The 16,008-nt window shown below is 48.5% G+C and overlaps 1 protein-coding gene across 5 annotated transcripts in view; it reads left to right on the forward strand.

Annotated features, from left to right (window-relative positions):
* Positions 1 to 6,167: 6,167 nt before the first annotated feature.
* CTPS1 (CTP synthase 1) overlaps positions 6,168 to 16,008 on the forward strand; it is a 30,411-nt gene continuing 20,570 nt past the window's right edge. For 3 of the 5 annotated variants that reach the window (XM_060020338.2, XM_060020315.1, XM_060020323.1), the window contains exons 1-5: positions 6,259 to 6,383; positions 9,579 to 9,757; positions 11,683 to 11,853; positions 14,607 to 14,707; positions 15,479 to 15,595. In XM_060020338.2, coding sequence (XP_059876321.1) covers positions 9,592 to 9,757; positions 11,683 to 11,853; positions 14,607 to 14,707; positions 15,479 to 15,595 — 555 coding nt within the window. In that variant the 5' untranslated portion in view covers positions 6,259 to 6,383; positions 9,579 to 9,591. Of the gene's footprint in view, positions 6,384 to 9,578; positions 9,758 to 11,682; positions 11,854 to 12,223; positions 12,292 to 14,606; positions 14,708 to 15,478; positions 15,596 to 16,008 lie in introns of those variants that run through there. The other 2 variants (XM_060020307.2, XM_060020333.2) reach the window with 2 other exon arrangements.

A 16,008-nucleotide genomic window follows, 5' to 3' on the forward strand; every position in this document is an offset into this window, starting at 1 on the left:
GAGGCTTAGCTTCCTGTCGGCCGGGGCAAGGTGGCCTTTGATTGAGGCAAGAGAGCACACCCTGGGCCTGTAGGAGTGGAGTGAGCATTCAGAACCCTTCACACACTGGCTGTGGAGGAGGCCTCTTAAAGAATGCAGGTGTTGACACTGGAGAAGCGAGTTATGCCAGAGAGGGAGGCTGTGAGGCAGAATGCAGACCTGAGGCCAGCGCTTTCTGGAGAAGGTAAGAAAGGCAGGCTGGGCTCGCTGGAGAAGAAAGAGGACCTTCACGGATGAAAGCAGCGTTTCCCTTCTGCCTGGAGGCAAGGCCTGGGAGGGCTGTGGGGAGGATTCACTGCAGCTCCGCCGCCCCCCCCCCGTGCCCCCCTCCCGCCCCGTCAAGCAGTGACAAGACTTAGCTTGGACTCCGAGTGGCTATGGGCACGGGAGCTGCCAACCAGAATGGGAAGCCAGGGTCTGACATGGAATGAAAGGCAAAGAGCAGAGCCACGACTTGGAGGCATTCAAAATTGAAAGTGACAATTCCAAGTGGAAAAGTAGAGGGTGTTTTAGCTGGGATATGCATTCAGTGGAAGGAGAGCCCCAAAGCTACAGGAGCATCAGGCTAGACAGAATTTCCTTCTCTCAGCCCGTACTCCAGGCACGAGCAAGCCGGGTCTGCTGTGGTACCCCCGGAGCCGGCGTCCAGCCTCCTTCCGAATTCTTGTCCCCTGCACTCGAGGTGTTCCAAGTTTTACTCTCAACTTGGTTAAAGTGGAACCATATTTCCTGGAATCCCTTTCCCTATAGAGTTCCGTGTGAGAGAGGGTCCAACGGAGGGATTGCTGTGAGGATTGGGGGGTAGAAGCTCAGCGGCACCATTATTGTCTGAAGGTGACATGGTGACAGATGCAGACATGCTCGGTGGGGTCCAACTTGTCCTCTTAGCCACACTCAGTTCCTCTCCCCAAATGCCCACAGTGGCCCTGGGCACACCACCAGAGGCTTGGGCCCACTGACGTGTAGCTACCCGAGGCCCCAGCTCCCCACAGGCCTCTGCACAAGCCCCCTTTCCCAGCGGCTGGACATGCCCTGCTTCTCTGTTTCCCAGTAAGCTCCACGTTGTCCACTTTTGATCATTTTCTAGGAGGATTTGTTACTGACTTCTCTGATCCCCCTTCTCCCCACTCTGGACCTTCACTTCCTCAGCTCCCCGTACAGTTGTGCAAGGTCTCATTCCTGTAATAATCCCTCCTGCCCTCAGTGTAAACCAACTTGGTTCTCAGTTTCCCCACTGCTGGCTGGGGTTTTGTCTCTGTTAAGTTTGCTCAGTTTTCATTCATTCATCTAATTTCTTGCTTCCAAAATGTTTACTCCTGGGGGCTTCCCTGGTGGCGCAGTGGTTGGGAGTCCGCCTGCCGATGCAGGGGACATGGGTTCGTGACCCGGTCCAGGAGGATCCCACATGCCGTGGAACAGCTGGGCCCGTGAGCCATGGCCGCTGAGCCTGCGCATCCGGAGCCTGTGCTCTGCAACGGGAGAGGCCACAACAGTGAGAGGCCCACGTACCGCAAAAACAAACAAACAAACAAACAAAATGTTTACTCCTGTCATCTCTCCTGTTCTCCCCGCCTTTACGTGGATTTATGTATTTTAAAAAATCATTTCTTGGGCTTCCCTGGTGGCACAGTGGTTAAGAATCCACCTGCCAATGCAGAGAACACGGGTTCGAGCCCTGGTCCAGTAAGATCCCACATGCCACAGAGCAACTAAGCCCGTGCGCCACAACTACTGAGCCTGCGCTCTAGAGAGCCCGCGAGCCACAACTACTGAAGCCCGTGCGCCTAGAGCCCGTGCTCTGCAACAAGAGAAGCCACTGCAATGAGAAGCCCGCGTACCGCAACAAAGAGCAGCCCCCGCTTGCCGCAACTAGAGAGAAGCCGGTGTGCAGCAACGAAGACCCAATGCAGCCAAAAATAAATCAATAAATTAAAACAAAAAGAAAACCCCCCCACAATCTGTAGGTGCTATGCTTCGGGAAATCCAGGCAACAACAGAAACATGGGGGAGAAAGATGAACCCCAACTCAAGGGAAGGAGGCTGTCCACATGAGTTAGGCCAGGCTGAAATGTGACTTTAGTAAGACAAAGGGGATATTCCATCAGCGGTCTGTGTGAAGATCCAGATGTGAGAAAGAGAACAAATGGCATGTTCAGGGTACTAGAAGAGTCCAGTGTGGCTGGAGCCTAGGGTGGGTCATGTGGCTAGAGGGGTAAACTGAGGCCAATTTTCGCACAGCCTCATACATCAAAGTGAAGTTTGACTTTATCCTGAAGGCAATGGAGTATCACTGAAGAGAAAAAGTTCCTACCCTTATTTTTCCTTTGCTTCATTTTTCTCTCATATTTTACACACACACACACACACACACACACACACACACACACAAGTGGCCTTAAATCCGTTCATGAACAAAGTGAGGGTATAACCATCTAATTTGCCAAATAACATCATTAAAGAAAGCTTAGCGCTCAAGGGAGGAAAATCCAACATAACACATTCATGCTAAAACAATATATAGCCAGTAAGAAAGGATACAAACATGTGCACAGAGTGTCTCTTGAAAGATAAACAAGAAACTGGTATTAGTCGTTGTCTCGAGGAGGAAAACTAGGTGGCTGGGCATAGGTATGGGGGGGAAGGCTTTGACTGTGTATTCCTTTTTACCTTTTGAATTTTGTACTGTTTACATAGTTATTAAAAACTAAGTAAAATGTAATTTTAGAATAAATAACTCCAATCTGGTAAAAAAAAAAAAACCCCAAAAAACAAAAAACAACAAATTTTAGTCAATAGTTGTAGGCTCTCTCCTGCCCCGTTTCTCCAGCAGATAATCTACCAGAATGCCAGGCTAGGATATTAATGTGAAAGTGAAAAAAGTAACTCAAAGTAGCCTTGGCTAGAAAACAATAAGCAAGATCTGGTGATGGATAGAATGAGGGGTGCAAAATGGAGAGAGGATTCAAAGTGAAACTTTACATGTGCTCTTGGGAGGGCATTCATGCTTTTCAGTCTTGGCTTTATCATATGAAATACAGCAATAATGGTGGCATGTGTATCACAGGGCAGTAGTGGGAATTAAATATGCTGGGTCCTGGTTATTAAAAGGCCAACAAGACTGTACCTGATAAGGGAACTGAGACACAGAAAGGTCAGGTAACCTCAGGGAGATTACAATCTGGTGTGGAGGAGACAGACAAGCAAGTAGTAGGCAATGTGAGCACCCTGTGAGAAGCGTCTCAAGGTAAGCGAGTGCACTACGGGAGGGACCTGCAGGGGGCGTGCTGCCTTGGGTTGGGCTCCCTAGGAACCAAGTCTGAGATGCGGTTCCCGGGTAATAATTGAGGAATGCTCTCAAGTGCACCCTGTAAGGGAATGAGGGAGGCAGGATAGGGCAGGAAGAAGCTGGACAAGAGGTGTGTTTAGCTTAGGGGTTTGCAAACTGGCCTTCAGACCAAATCTGTATTTCTGTAAAGAGTTGTACTGGAACACAGTCACACTTACTTTGTTTACGTATCACTTATGGTGGCTTTTGGGCTATGAAGATGGAGTTGAGGAGTTGTGACCGAGACGGTATAGCTCACAAAGTCTAAAATATTGACTATCTCTGGCCCTTTACAGAAAGGTTGCAATCCGTGGTTTAGCTGAGTCTAGCCTCAGCCTGATCCCAGGGGGAGCTCTGGAGCACGAACAGCATCAAAGAATCGTCACAGCTGAAGACAAGGTGCGTGGCCTTTTGTACATTTGCGCAGGGCAGACTTTGGGACCTCGTGCTTAGAAGGGCCCCAAAACTGGAGATAAGGAGAGAGGTCTAGGCTGGAAATACAAATTTGTGAGTTGTCAGGATACAGATGGTATTTAAAGCCTAGTATTTAAAGTCTGGTATTTAAAGCCTGAATGAGATCATCCAGAGAATGATTATAGGTGGAGAAGGGATCTTCTGAGCCTTGAGGCATACCGAAGTTTAGAGGTCAGGAGGCGGAAAGGATCTAGGAAAGGAGATGCAGAAGGAGAGGCCTATGAAATAGGAGAAAAACTGAGAAAGTGGTTTCCTAGAAACCAAGTAAAGAACACATTTTAAGGAAGGAGTGACCAAGCTGTGACAAATACTGTTAGCGAAGTAGTAAGTTTAGGGGCAGGATGTGGGGACAGGATGGTTGCACCCAGAAATCCACAGGGAGTCTGTGAGCTCAAGGTGGGTGAGAGGAGCTGCCCAAATATGCAAATACACACACACACACACACACTCACATCATGCATATGCAGCCACACTGGTGTCTTTATCTGGGGCTAGTGAGTCTAGGCTGGTATAGAGACGAGGTGGGGGAAGGTAGAAGTTAATTTTTAACAAGAGCAGTTTCAGTGGAATTACATGAGCAACAGCCTGACAGAATGAGTTCAAGAGAGAGGGAAGAAATTGGAGACAGCAAGCATAAACAACATTTTCTAGGAGTTGTGTTGAAAAGGGGCACAGAGAAATGGAGGGATAGCCAGAGAATTACGTACAGTCAAGGGAGGGGTTTTGTTTTAAGACGGGAGAAACTGCATCATGTTAGTGGAAGTGATCTAGGAGAGAGGGAAAATCGATGACGCAGGAGGGGAGAACTACTAGCGGGACATTCTTGAATTGATGAGAGGATATGGCACTTGAAGCAATGAGAAGAGGCTCATGGACAGTTTGTCCACAGCACAGAAGACAAGGCAGAGCTTGTATGCACAGACGAAAGTAGGTTGATGGATAGGGTGGTGGGAGCTCAAGGAAGTTCTCTTGATGGCTTCTATTTTCTCAATGAAATAGGAAGCAAGACCATCCGCTGAGAGAGAGTAGAGGTTTACAGAAGGAGAGGAAAGGGTAAAGTGGTCACCCAGTAGAGTGGCTAAGTGAGGGGCTAATTTTATATCTTCTACAGCTCCTTCGTTACTTCGACAAGTATGTTCTCAGTGTCTATCATGTCCCAGGCACTTTGATAAACACCAAATGTTTCTTGAAAGAAGTGTGGCTGTAAAACACCGGAAGCATGTTTTCGGTCTGGAGCTGAGTGCAGTTTGCAGAGCGGGAGAAGTGGTGATTCAGATAGAAGAAGCCAGAAGCCTCTCTTTGGGGCCATTGCAGAAATCTCCTGACTGGTTTCTTGGAATCCATTTGGTTGAGTCATTTTCCTGAAACACAAGTCTGATCATGTCACACCTTTTCTTTACATCCCGCAATGATGGTATACAAGAACTTGTGACAAACTGCTTCTAAGGAAGAAAACAGAACACTGGGATGCAGAGACTTACTTTTTAAGTATACACTTGTACAGTGTTTGGAGAAAAAAACATATATTCACTATTCAAAGCAAAACCAAGCCGCCTCCTCAAAAAACTTTCTATGGCTTTCCACTGCCCTTAGGGGGAAAGAAAATCCTTGGTCTATAATGCTCTGCGCAGTGTGGCCACGCCGTATTGATTTCTCTTCCTTTGGCTCTCTCCAATGCAGCGACACTGGCCTCCAACTCGGCTGGGCGACTGAGGCTTTCACACCGGCTTTTCTTTCTGCTTCTCTCATTCTTACTCCCATCAGCTGAGGAAGGAGCCAGCGCCCAGCCGCCGTCTTGGCCTTCCCTGTAATAGAGGCGGAGAGTGACACTGTCGGCATCCCTTGGTTCAGAGGGCGCCGCGTGAGAGAGAGAGATGGGTTGGGGTCGCACCACCTTGCCCACAAGGTCAGACGGTTCAGGGACACGGTGTGATGGATCTCGCCTCTCCTAGAAGGCCTTTGCGGGGTGGCGGGGGGGGGGCTGGAGCCAGGCGATGGATTTGCCAGGTGTGAGTCAAAACATGGTCTCCTCCCCCTCAAAAGAGGAAGCCTGAACCACTGGCTGTGACAAAGGCTACAAGGCAAAGACGCCATGACCTGCCCCGTCTCGTACCTCTTGCGTCTGCCGGGCGACGGCAGCGCTGGGAAATTGATCCGGAGAAGCAGGCAGCACTACTAGCAAAGCGCGCCGGCCTCGCGCCGGCGCACTCCGGACCCTGAGGCCGGCGCACCCAGGTCCCGCCCTGGGGCGGGCCCGCGCCCCCACCCCGCCCCCCGCCTCTGCGTGCGCACCGCCTAGAGCCCGCCTCCGTGAAAGACTGCCCGGCGCATGCGGTCGGGCTGGTGCACTGGCTGCCGGGGGCTCAGCGTGAGCGTCGCCCTCTCAGCTCTTAAGCCGACGGCAGGATTTAAAGCCGGCCTCAGGTAGGCTGACTCCAGGGATCCCGCGGGAGCTGTTCTCCCGTGCAGGAGTCGGAGGCAGGAGCAGAGCCCGGCGCGGGACAGCCCCACCGCCGGTGACAGACACAGCTCCCACCAATCAGGGGTGAGGTGGCCCGCCGGCCTGCCCAATGGGCTGCGTGCCTAAAGGGAGTGGGGCGGGCGGCCAGGCCGGCAAGGAGCCGGCTCCCGCGCACGGGGCCGCGTGGCCGGGCGCCGCCGGGGAGACCGGCCGCGGGGGGCGTGGGGCGGCGGGGGAAGGCCGCGGGTGCAGGGCTGCGGGTCCCGGCAGCGCCCATTTCAGCGCGGCCTGTCTCGCCTGACCAGGGTGCCAGGGTGGCTCGTGGGACGGAGAGGGCCGTAGAGGCTCGGGAGCCCCCTCTGCCCAGCCAGCCCCAAGCGGCTCGGCGGTCGCCGCTCCATTCGGACTGCCGCGGCCCTCGCCCTCCGGCCTTAAGGCACGGCCTTAGCTTCGTTAGAGGGGGATCAAGGTCCGAGCCACGCCCGCCGCGGTGGGGGATGGGCTCGGCGGCCTGGCTGCGGCCCCCTCCGGCGCGCCCGGACTTCGGCGGGCGGAGGGGTCCTGGGAGCTCGCGGAGCCGGACGGCCTCCAGGTGCCGGGGAAAGGTCGGCTTCGGCCCCACAGCTGGCCTCCTTACTTACCGGCCGCCCAGAACGAAGATGCTGCATTTTAAAGAAGTTCACTACGTGTGCGTGGCGCACTTACATCCACACTCATTATAATTTTGAATCCTCAGCAGTCCTGTGACACAGGCGATGCGGAGATTCTCAACCCCGTTTAACGGATGTGAGGACTTGGGCTTCAGGCGGCTTCTGTGACTTGACAGGTCCCAGTACACAAGTGGTGGAGCTGGAACTGGTTCTCGGCATTTAATAACAACATCTTTGTTGTTGTGTCATCTTTGATGAATTCCTTTGATGCATCTTGATTTCTGTTACTTTTGTGCTTGAAAACCTTCCCATGTCTCTCATCACCTTCAGACTAAAGTTCAGATTGAGCACTCAAGTTGCCCCATGATTTGGACCCTTGTCTAAATTTCCTATTTATTTCCCACCATCTCCGCCTCACCCCCTCACCCCCAGTGTCTTTCCTTGGCCCTCCCTCTGTGTTCTGTAGATAACTGTACCTTCCTGTCCACGCTGTTCCCTTTCCCTTAAAGGCCGTTGCAAGTCTCAGGTCAACACAGCAGCAGCCATCTGGTTCCTCTCCTCCCTTCACTCCTCTCACCTTTCTCTGATGGGCCATGGTCCTTACCCTGGTCTTGCTACTGAAAGCTTTCTGCTCTCCTTTTCCATTTATACCTGTCACACATCATCCCTCTGCTTCCTACCATCACTGGATTACTCATTTATTTGTAAATGTTCTGTCTCTCTAAATGGACTGCAGCTTGAGCTGTGGGCCCAAATCTGAGTAATTTTTGTAGTCCCCGAAGTGTCTAGCACAGTAGCACTTACCTACAGGGTAGTCCATACATGGGGTGACTGGATCCCATCAGCCTCTCCTGCCTGGCCTCTTGAGTACATTAGAATATTTATTGCAGGGCACTGTGGGGGACTGCAGGCATCTCCCCTAAAGAGAGGTGTTGTCTTCTTAGAGTAAAATTGGGGCCAATCAAATGCAAATGGGTGAGATGAGTCTTCTATAGAAGTAACCCACTCTATAACCCACGCAGGATGGCTGAGGAATTTCTGGAACATCCAAAATTTAGTCAGTGAGTCCAGGGTATAGTCTCAGGGATATGCCTGGTTAGGATGTCTCTAAAATGTAGCCAGGTCTGATGTTCACATGTCAATAAGGCACTGTTCAGCTGTGAAGTGACAGAGCAGTGTTTCCCCCAAATATTAGGGACTTGGGGTCAAACAAGTTTAGGGAAACTGCTGACTGTATATCCCTTTTGGGAGATCACAGTGCACATTAGCTTATTAAAGGCTCCCAGAGGTCTTGCATTAAAGAAACCAGTTGACTGTTTAACCAGCATTTCTCTGATTTATCTGTCCATAGAGCCCTTTTTGGGTATCCCACGTGCATTTTGACGAAACCGAGGAGCATGCTTTTGGGAGTGCTGCAACAGAATAGAAAGAGCAGGACATGGTTGGGTCTTTTCCTTGCTGTCTGAGGGGGGAAGACATTCTGAGCGTTCTCATCTCTTTGCCAAGTATGTTTATTCCTGCCTTGGGCAGGAGCAGAGCGGAGCAGGGAGGTGGAATGCTTCAAGCAGAACTGCCCAGTTTCCTTGTTCCCTTCTTAGCTTATTTTTATTATAATTTGGCTTCACAAGAAGTGTTCCCAGAGGAGGAAAATGTCCCAGACCATATGCCAAAGCAAGCATTCTCTTCTCCTTGTGATTGTGTTTCTCATTTTGATCACATTCGGGTGTACTGACCAAATGCTATTTCTGAGCTTCCAAAACCGGGGCCAGTGATCAATTCTCCCTGGCGAGCCTGTCGCTGTCTGTCTGCTCACCTCTTGCCCCTGCTGTTCTTGCGTCCATCCATCTCTTTTATCTCTCGTGAAGTCTGTTTCTTCCATTCCCTGCCACAACTGTCCGGTTCTTAGGGTTTAATTTAATCTCCCCTCTCCTTGAGTCCTCTGCCCATTATGTGCTCAGACTGGTTTATTGTCGGATGTCCGTTTCCTCCAATATATATAGTCTCTCTTCATGGCATACCTGGGAGAGATTGCTGACAAGGAGCAAGTTATTACATTTCAGAAGAGAGCTACCTTTAATTAAAAGACCTTTAGTTTTAACTGCTACTCCTTTTAAATGTTGAAGTTCTTTTATGCGGTCTTCTATAACCTAGAGGAGCTGTGTGTTCTTGGTGATAAATTTTAGTTTAGCCAAAGACATTATCTCTTTCATGGGGAATTGGAGTGCTCATCCAAGATTGAAATTTTTTTCTCCATGTAGGGAAAATAATGAAGCACCTGCCTGACAACCCAGTGTCTGGCGGCAGTGCCAGCCAGCATTGGGGGCATAATGTTCTATCAACAGAGCTGGCTTTTTTTTTTAATTATGTTGGCTCTCGAGGTTGTTAGCTGTCAAAGTTTTAAACAAAAGCTGTATTATTTAATTAGCAGTTGTTTTTCAAGTCATACTTGACTAAAGCCATCGAGTGATCCAAGAAACATTTGTTAGGATCCCATATAACAACCTTCCAAAGTCATGTGACAGATAGGGAAACCGAGGCTCCTAGAGACTTCATGGCTGGTAAGTGGCAGAGCCAGGATTTGAACCCAGATCAGTTTGATTTGTTGAGGTATGTTTTTTCTTTTTCCCAGGTCAACAAGTAAAATGAAGTACATTCTAGTTACTGGTGGTGTCATATCAGGAATTGGAAAAGGAATCATCGCCAGCAGTGTGGGCACAATACTCAAGTCGTGTGGTTTACATGTAACCTCCATTAAAATTGACCCGTATATTAACATTGATGCAGGAACATTCTCTCCTTATGAGCATGGTAAGCAAAATGCATTTCTTTTTTCTTATTTAAAAATAATTATGTAATATGTGAGAGAAATTGTCAGCCCCTGGAAATTGTGTGTATTTTGCATTCCATGACCTCCACTTCCTGCCTTCTGAGAGGGGTCCTTAGCATAGCAGAGTGATGCTTTTCTCAGTTGGACAGAGAAGAAGCAGAAATCTTAATAGGCAATGGAGTGATTAGAGTTCAGTGGTTTCTGTATTAGGAATGATATTTTAGGTAGCTGAATGAAAGTTTGTCTCTTCTCTTGAAGAAAGATATCTGGTGACACAGTAACTTTCTTCAGATATTTGAGAAGAGGGATTATGTTTATACTTTGTGGCCCCAATCTTTAGGAGTAGGATGGGTGGATAGAAGTTGTAAGGCCATGGATTTTGGCCCAGTGTAAGATCTTTATAATAGTAAGTGCTCTCCAAAAGTGGGGTGAAGATTTTGTGAGTTCCCTTTGCTAGAGGTGTTCAGCCAGAGGCCAAAGGACCACTTGTAGGGATTCAGGCAACGGATAGATGTTGAATTTCGATGATCTGTATGCTTGAGATTCTGTTTTGCTAACAGAGTTTGGATAGTAAAAACAAGCATCCTTCGAGGTGAGTGAAAAGGAGAAACCGTTAAGGTAGGGTAGGGAAACAGCACTATACTTCTTTGTTATTGCTGATTACTACCAACTGTGTGATGAGTGTGTCTGAATCGCCTAAGAGTAATTTCTTAAAATTGGGGGTAGATGTACTATTGAGACATGTTAAAAAATACTTCTCAAGTATTTATTTATTTGTTTGTTTCTTTCTTTCTTTATTTTTGGCTGTGTTGGGTCCTCATTGCTGTGCACGGGCTTCCTCTAGTTGCAGTGAGCGGGGGCTACTCTTCGTTGCGGTGCGCGGGCTTCTCGTGGTGGCTTCCCTTGTTGCGGAGCACAGGCTCTAGGTGCGCGGGCTTCAGTAGTTGTGGCACGTGGGCTCAGTAGCTATGGCTCGTGGGCTGTAGAGCTCAGGCTCAGCAGTTGTGGCGCACGGGCTTAGTTGCTCCGCGGCATGTGGGATCTTCCTGGACCAGGGCTCAAACTCGCATCCCCTGCCTTGGCAGGCGGATTCTTAACCACTGCACCACCAGAGAAGTCCCTCAAGTTTTTAAATTGTTTTCATACTCCTACTTTCTAATGTGAAGTAAAAATCTATGAGTGTCATCAGAGCAAAAATCTTTATGTAATAAATAGTGTCAGGAAGGATGGAAAAAATTGGAGTAATATTTCGGCATTCCTTGAGGATGAGGGAAAAAGAAGACCATTTTTACTTTCCTATTTTGGGGCTTGTCTCCCATTGTGATGGTAGGAAGGCCCCGTCTGGGGCAGAATTTCTAGAATGACACTTCAAGGAATGATTGTTAAACAAAGGAATAGGAGGAAACTTGAGCAATTTCACACCTTTGTTTTGGACTGAAGTGTGGCCCAAAAGCCGATTTTTATAATCAACACGACTGTAACATATATACCTTGTTTAGGTTTTTGGATCAAATCCTACTTTTATCACATTCAAACCTTTCTCTGCTCAGGTAGGAGACTTGAGACAAAAGTTCTTTTTCTTTAGGTGGCGGATGCCATACCATGTAAAGTTCCCTGTGTCTTGCTTGGCTGTAGTTTCCTTCTGTTCATTCCGTGCTGTTTCATGACAGAATCTTCTAATTCAGACTGAGTTTGGCGATAAACTGGAAGTATGGAGTTAACCTTTTGCAGAATGATTGGCGATTTTTCTTTCTTGTCATATTTACTTTTCTGGAAATAAATTTCCCTGCTTCCTGTCAAGTTAATGCAGACTTTGTTCTTTTCAAGTGTTTTATTTGGGAACTCAAGTTGTGCCATGGTATTTGTATCTTTCACGCACCCTAACCATTATCACTGTTCACTGCAGGTGAGGTTTTTGTGCTGGATGATGGTGGGGAAGTAGACCTTGACCTGGGTAACTATGAACGTTTCCTTGACATCCGCCTCACCAAGGACAATAATCTGACTACTGGAAAGATCTATCAGTACGTCATTAACAAGGAACGCAAAGGAGATTACTTGGGGAAAACCGTCCAAGGTAATACTGGATTTGCCTTCAAGGTTTAAAAGTCTTAGCCAGTTTAATTTCTTTTGTGTATAAAAATGTGCCTTTTATGCAATTTCATCATGAAAGTATCAAGGTATTGTTACTGAACCATGTCTTCGGTTGAAAATTCAGAGTTGCATGGCTGTTTACTCAAAAAGTAACTTGAGTAGGCTCCCGCCTCTCTGTGAATGGCATTGAAGCTGACAGTCCAGCTTCATGATTTGGGTAATGAGACAGGCGTTAATACCCGTGGATGAAGATGGCCTGGAGCCTCAAGTGTGTGTAATTGAGGTTTGTTGAGTCTGTTTGGAACTCCGTGGTACCTGCGCATGTGACCAGATGTACATTTTCTCCTCCTTAGTCACCCATCAGCAACTGATAAGCCAGTTGCCTGTGAACCCCTTGACCCTCCTAAGGGCAGCGTGGCAGGTAAGGGCACAGTTACCGTCACGTGGAGTGGCTGCACCATCGAAAGCAATACTTCGTTCGTGCAGTTCTCCTTTTTCAGCATTTATACGTTTGCTTAGTATGAATTGTACCGATAAGAGTGGCATGACGCATTTTCGTCTGTCTCTTGAGAAAGTCAGGTGACCCGACCTTCAGCTTTCCTCTGGCAGGAATGTTCATCCCTCTGAATGAGCCTTTTTTGGTTTTAGTTTCTGTTGTTTTTCCACAGTGATGAGTGTGAAGTGATGACAGCAGCTAGGTGAGGGCAGTCAGCCAGACGGTGTATGTCGCGCATCTGGGACGTTCTGTGTATAGACAGGGAGAAGGAAAAGGACTCCCATTGTGTCCATTGGCCTTTGGGCTGGTCATGGGTTAGAGGGAGTCTGAGCAGCAGGTCTCTGGGTCCTCCTGAGCTTTCACCAGTGCAGCATCTGTCTGTCTGCTGGGTGGAGGTTTTGCACAGCGATCATTTGAGGCTAGCGCTGCTTTTCAAAAGTGGGTGTTGGAAGGCCACAGGTCTAGTATGATGGCATAAGTCCAGATTTGGGGGCTTGCTGAAGAGTGGCTCTCATCTGAGTTATGAGAATAAATCTGCTTTTGACTTTGGACTTTACTGGACTGAAGGCTGAGGGTCACGCTGACAGCTGTCTCTCCCCTGGGGCCACCCTGGCCGGATTCTGGGCTAGGGGGTCATGTGTAGGTCTTAGCTCTGCCACTTAACCAGCTTTGTGAACATGGGCAGATTACTTCCCCTCTTTGAGGTCTAATTTCCTTTTCTGTGAAATGGGGATAATAACAGTACCTACCTATCCGGGTTGCTGGGAGAATTAAAGGAGCTCAGTCAGTCGAGTATTTCTCTTGAGTTCCCAACACAGAACGGGATCAATTAAGAGTTGCAGTGATCTTGATCATACAGTTTGCTGTTCTAGGCCTCTAGTGTATTAATTCATTTGTTAACTCATCAGCGATTTCTTGAGTGCCCAGTGTGGTCAGACCCTTGCTGATACTGGGAGTGCATGATGAACAAGCCCAGTGAGGCCGTTGTCCTCATGGAGGTTACCTTCTGGGAGAGAAAAAACCAAACTGGTGAAGTGAGTTGTCTGATAGGAGCTGAGAAGGAACTAAATAGAGTGAGGAGACAGAGAGAGAGAGAGTGGTGTGGAAGGCAGTCTGGACAGGTGGTCAGGGAAAGCCTCCAAGAGAGGGCGTTTGAGCTGGGAGGCCAGCCCTGGGAAGAGCAGAAGGGGTGCTCGGAGCAGAAGGGGTGCTCGGCGCAGACCCAGGGCCTCGGCTGCAAGGGGGCTGGTCAGGGACCAGGAGGGAGACTTCCTGCACTGAGACCAAGGGGCAGGTGGGAGAGGTGGGCTGCAGCCAGGTTCCACGGGGCCCCCTGAAGGGCCATGGCATAGAGGTTGCATTTTACTCAGAGCTGTGGGAGGCCATTCGGGAGTTTAAGCCTGGGAGTGGTGAACTCTGAGTTGCATTTTAAAAGACCACTCTGGCTGCTGTGTGTGGAATAGGTAATATCCTGTGCTTGAGGCACTGCCGGTTCTGTACATAGCAAGTTAAACAGCAATCTCTGCCCCTTAGGAGCTGGCCTTCTGAGCCCCACGACTGTGGTCTAAAAAGAGCTGAGCCACGGCTGGGGTTCATGAGCACCGTCACGCAGGGGCTCTGCTCAGCATCTCACCAGTGCTCTGTCGCTACATTTCCATGACTTCAGGAAGTAGAAGCTCTTACCTCCAGTTAACGGATAGGGAGATCGAACTTACGAATAGTTAGGTAATTTGCCCAAGGACCCACACCTGACGAGTGGTGGAACTGAGACTTGAATCCAGGCATTCTGGCCCCAGATGCTGTGCTCCCGACCACTGCTGCACTTCCCTGTCTCTGCAGTAGATTATCCACCCTTGGGTAAGCTGGAAATGTAATGGAACAGGGTCCTGGTGCTCTCTTGTCCTTGAAAAAGGGTGTGATATGCTCCCCCGCCCCCACCCCAGCTGTAAGCAGTAGGAGTGGCCCGGGTAGATTCCGCTTTGAGGCCACTGCTCTGGGGTGGCTCAGGTCACCCCTCGAGTCCCTACTCTCCTGTGGGGCTTCTAGTCACAACCAGGAAATCTGGAAGGCAGGCCGGGGGTAGTGTGATTTGTTAAGGGCATTTGAGAGGGGTCTCGAAAATACTGTTACGGCCCACTGCTACTCTGCAGTTTGTTGTCACAAAGGGTGTGTCTGCCTCAATTGATGCGGATGGGACGGGATGGGACGTGTAGGTCACGTATGTCCTTTCTCTTCCTCAGTCGTCCCGCACATCACAGATGCAATCCAGGAGTGGGTAATGAGACAGGCGTTAATACCCGTGGATGAAGATGGCCTGGAGCCTCAAGTGTGTGTTATTGAGGTTTGTTGAGTCTGTTTGGAACTCCGTGGTACCTGCGCATGTGACCAGATGTACATTTTCTCCTCCTTAGTCACCCACCAGCAACTGATAAGCCAGTTGCCTGTGAACCCCTTGACCCTCCTAAGGGCAGCGTGGCAGGTAAGGGCACAGTCACCATCACGTGGAGTGGCTGCACCATCGAAAGCAATACTTCGTTCACGCAGTTCCTAAGAGTGGCATGACGCATTCTCGTCTGTCTCTTGAGAAAGTCAGGTGACCCGACCTTCAGCTTTCCTCTGGCAGGAATGTTCATCCCTCTGAATGAGCCTGTTTTGGTTTTAGTTTCTGTACTCCTGCTTTGCTGATCCTAGCTGTTGGATCTCCGTGTTCCTGTGAAAACAGGAGACTCAAAAGTTCCAGCAGTTGGTTTATAACTGCTTTTTAATATAGAAGTTATTTATGGCTAAGTAGATAAGATTTTGATTTCTTTGCTTTGTGACTCTTCATACAAATAAAATTCCTAGTGCGTCTTTCACCTGACCGTTTTCTTGAAATGATGTGGAAAGATCCATGATAACCTTGGGGAATGTTGAACCTATCATAAGAAGTAATCTTTTAGCACAAAGAAAAACGTCCAGTGTCAGTATGTTAAATGACATTTTATAGGCCCAGGGAGTCTGCATTACACTGTTACTGATCATTGAATTGAGATGACAGAGTATGGTTGTTAGACACCTGAACCACAAAAGGAAGGTTTAGTGCTTAACCTCTAAATTAACTTTGTTCTTCTAGCTTGGTGGGACAGTAGGAGATATAGAAAGCATGCCCTTTATTGAGGCCTTCCGTCAATTCCAGTTCAAGGTCAAAAGAGAGAACTTCTGTAACATTCATGTCAGTCTAGTTCCTCAGGTAAGGCATTCAGAGCTTTACTTTGGGGGATGGAGAGGAGGGAGGAGAGGATGGTTTTCATTCCTTATCTGTTTCAAATATTTGAGGAAGCAGGGAATAAAACACTTCTTTGTGAATTTTAAATTATTATAATCATACTTTTTGAAAAGATCAAATGGAAAACATTTGGAAAATTAATCAGGGGAATTACAGTTAAAGACAGTGGGTTGCATGTGTCCATTTGTCTTTACTACGTGATGAAACTCCACTACAACTGGAGTAGAGGGAATTTCTTTTTAAGGCAAAAATTCACAAAGATAAAATACTCTGAATGGAGGCAGTAGTGACAAAAATTAGGAAGGCAGAAAGCAGATGGCCATGTAGAAATGGACTGAGCAGACCTGGGAGAGCTGGATTCTAAGCCTGCAGCAGAG

This window comes from Delphinus delphis, chromosome 1, assembly GCF_949987515.2.
Source record: "Delphinus delphis chromosome 1, mDelDel1.2, whole genome shotgun sequence".
NCBI lineage: Eukaryota > Metazoa > Chordata > Mammalia > Artiodactyla > Delphinidae > Delphinus > Delphinus delphis.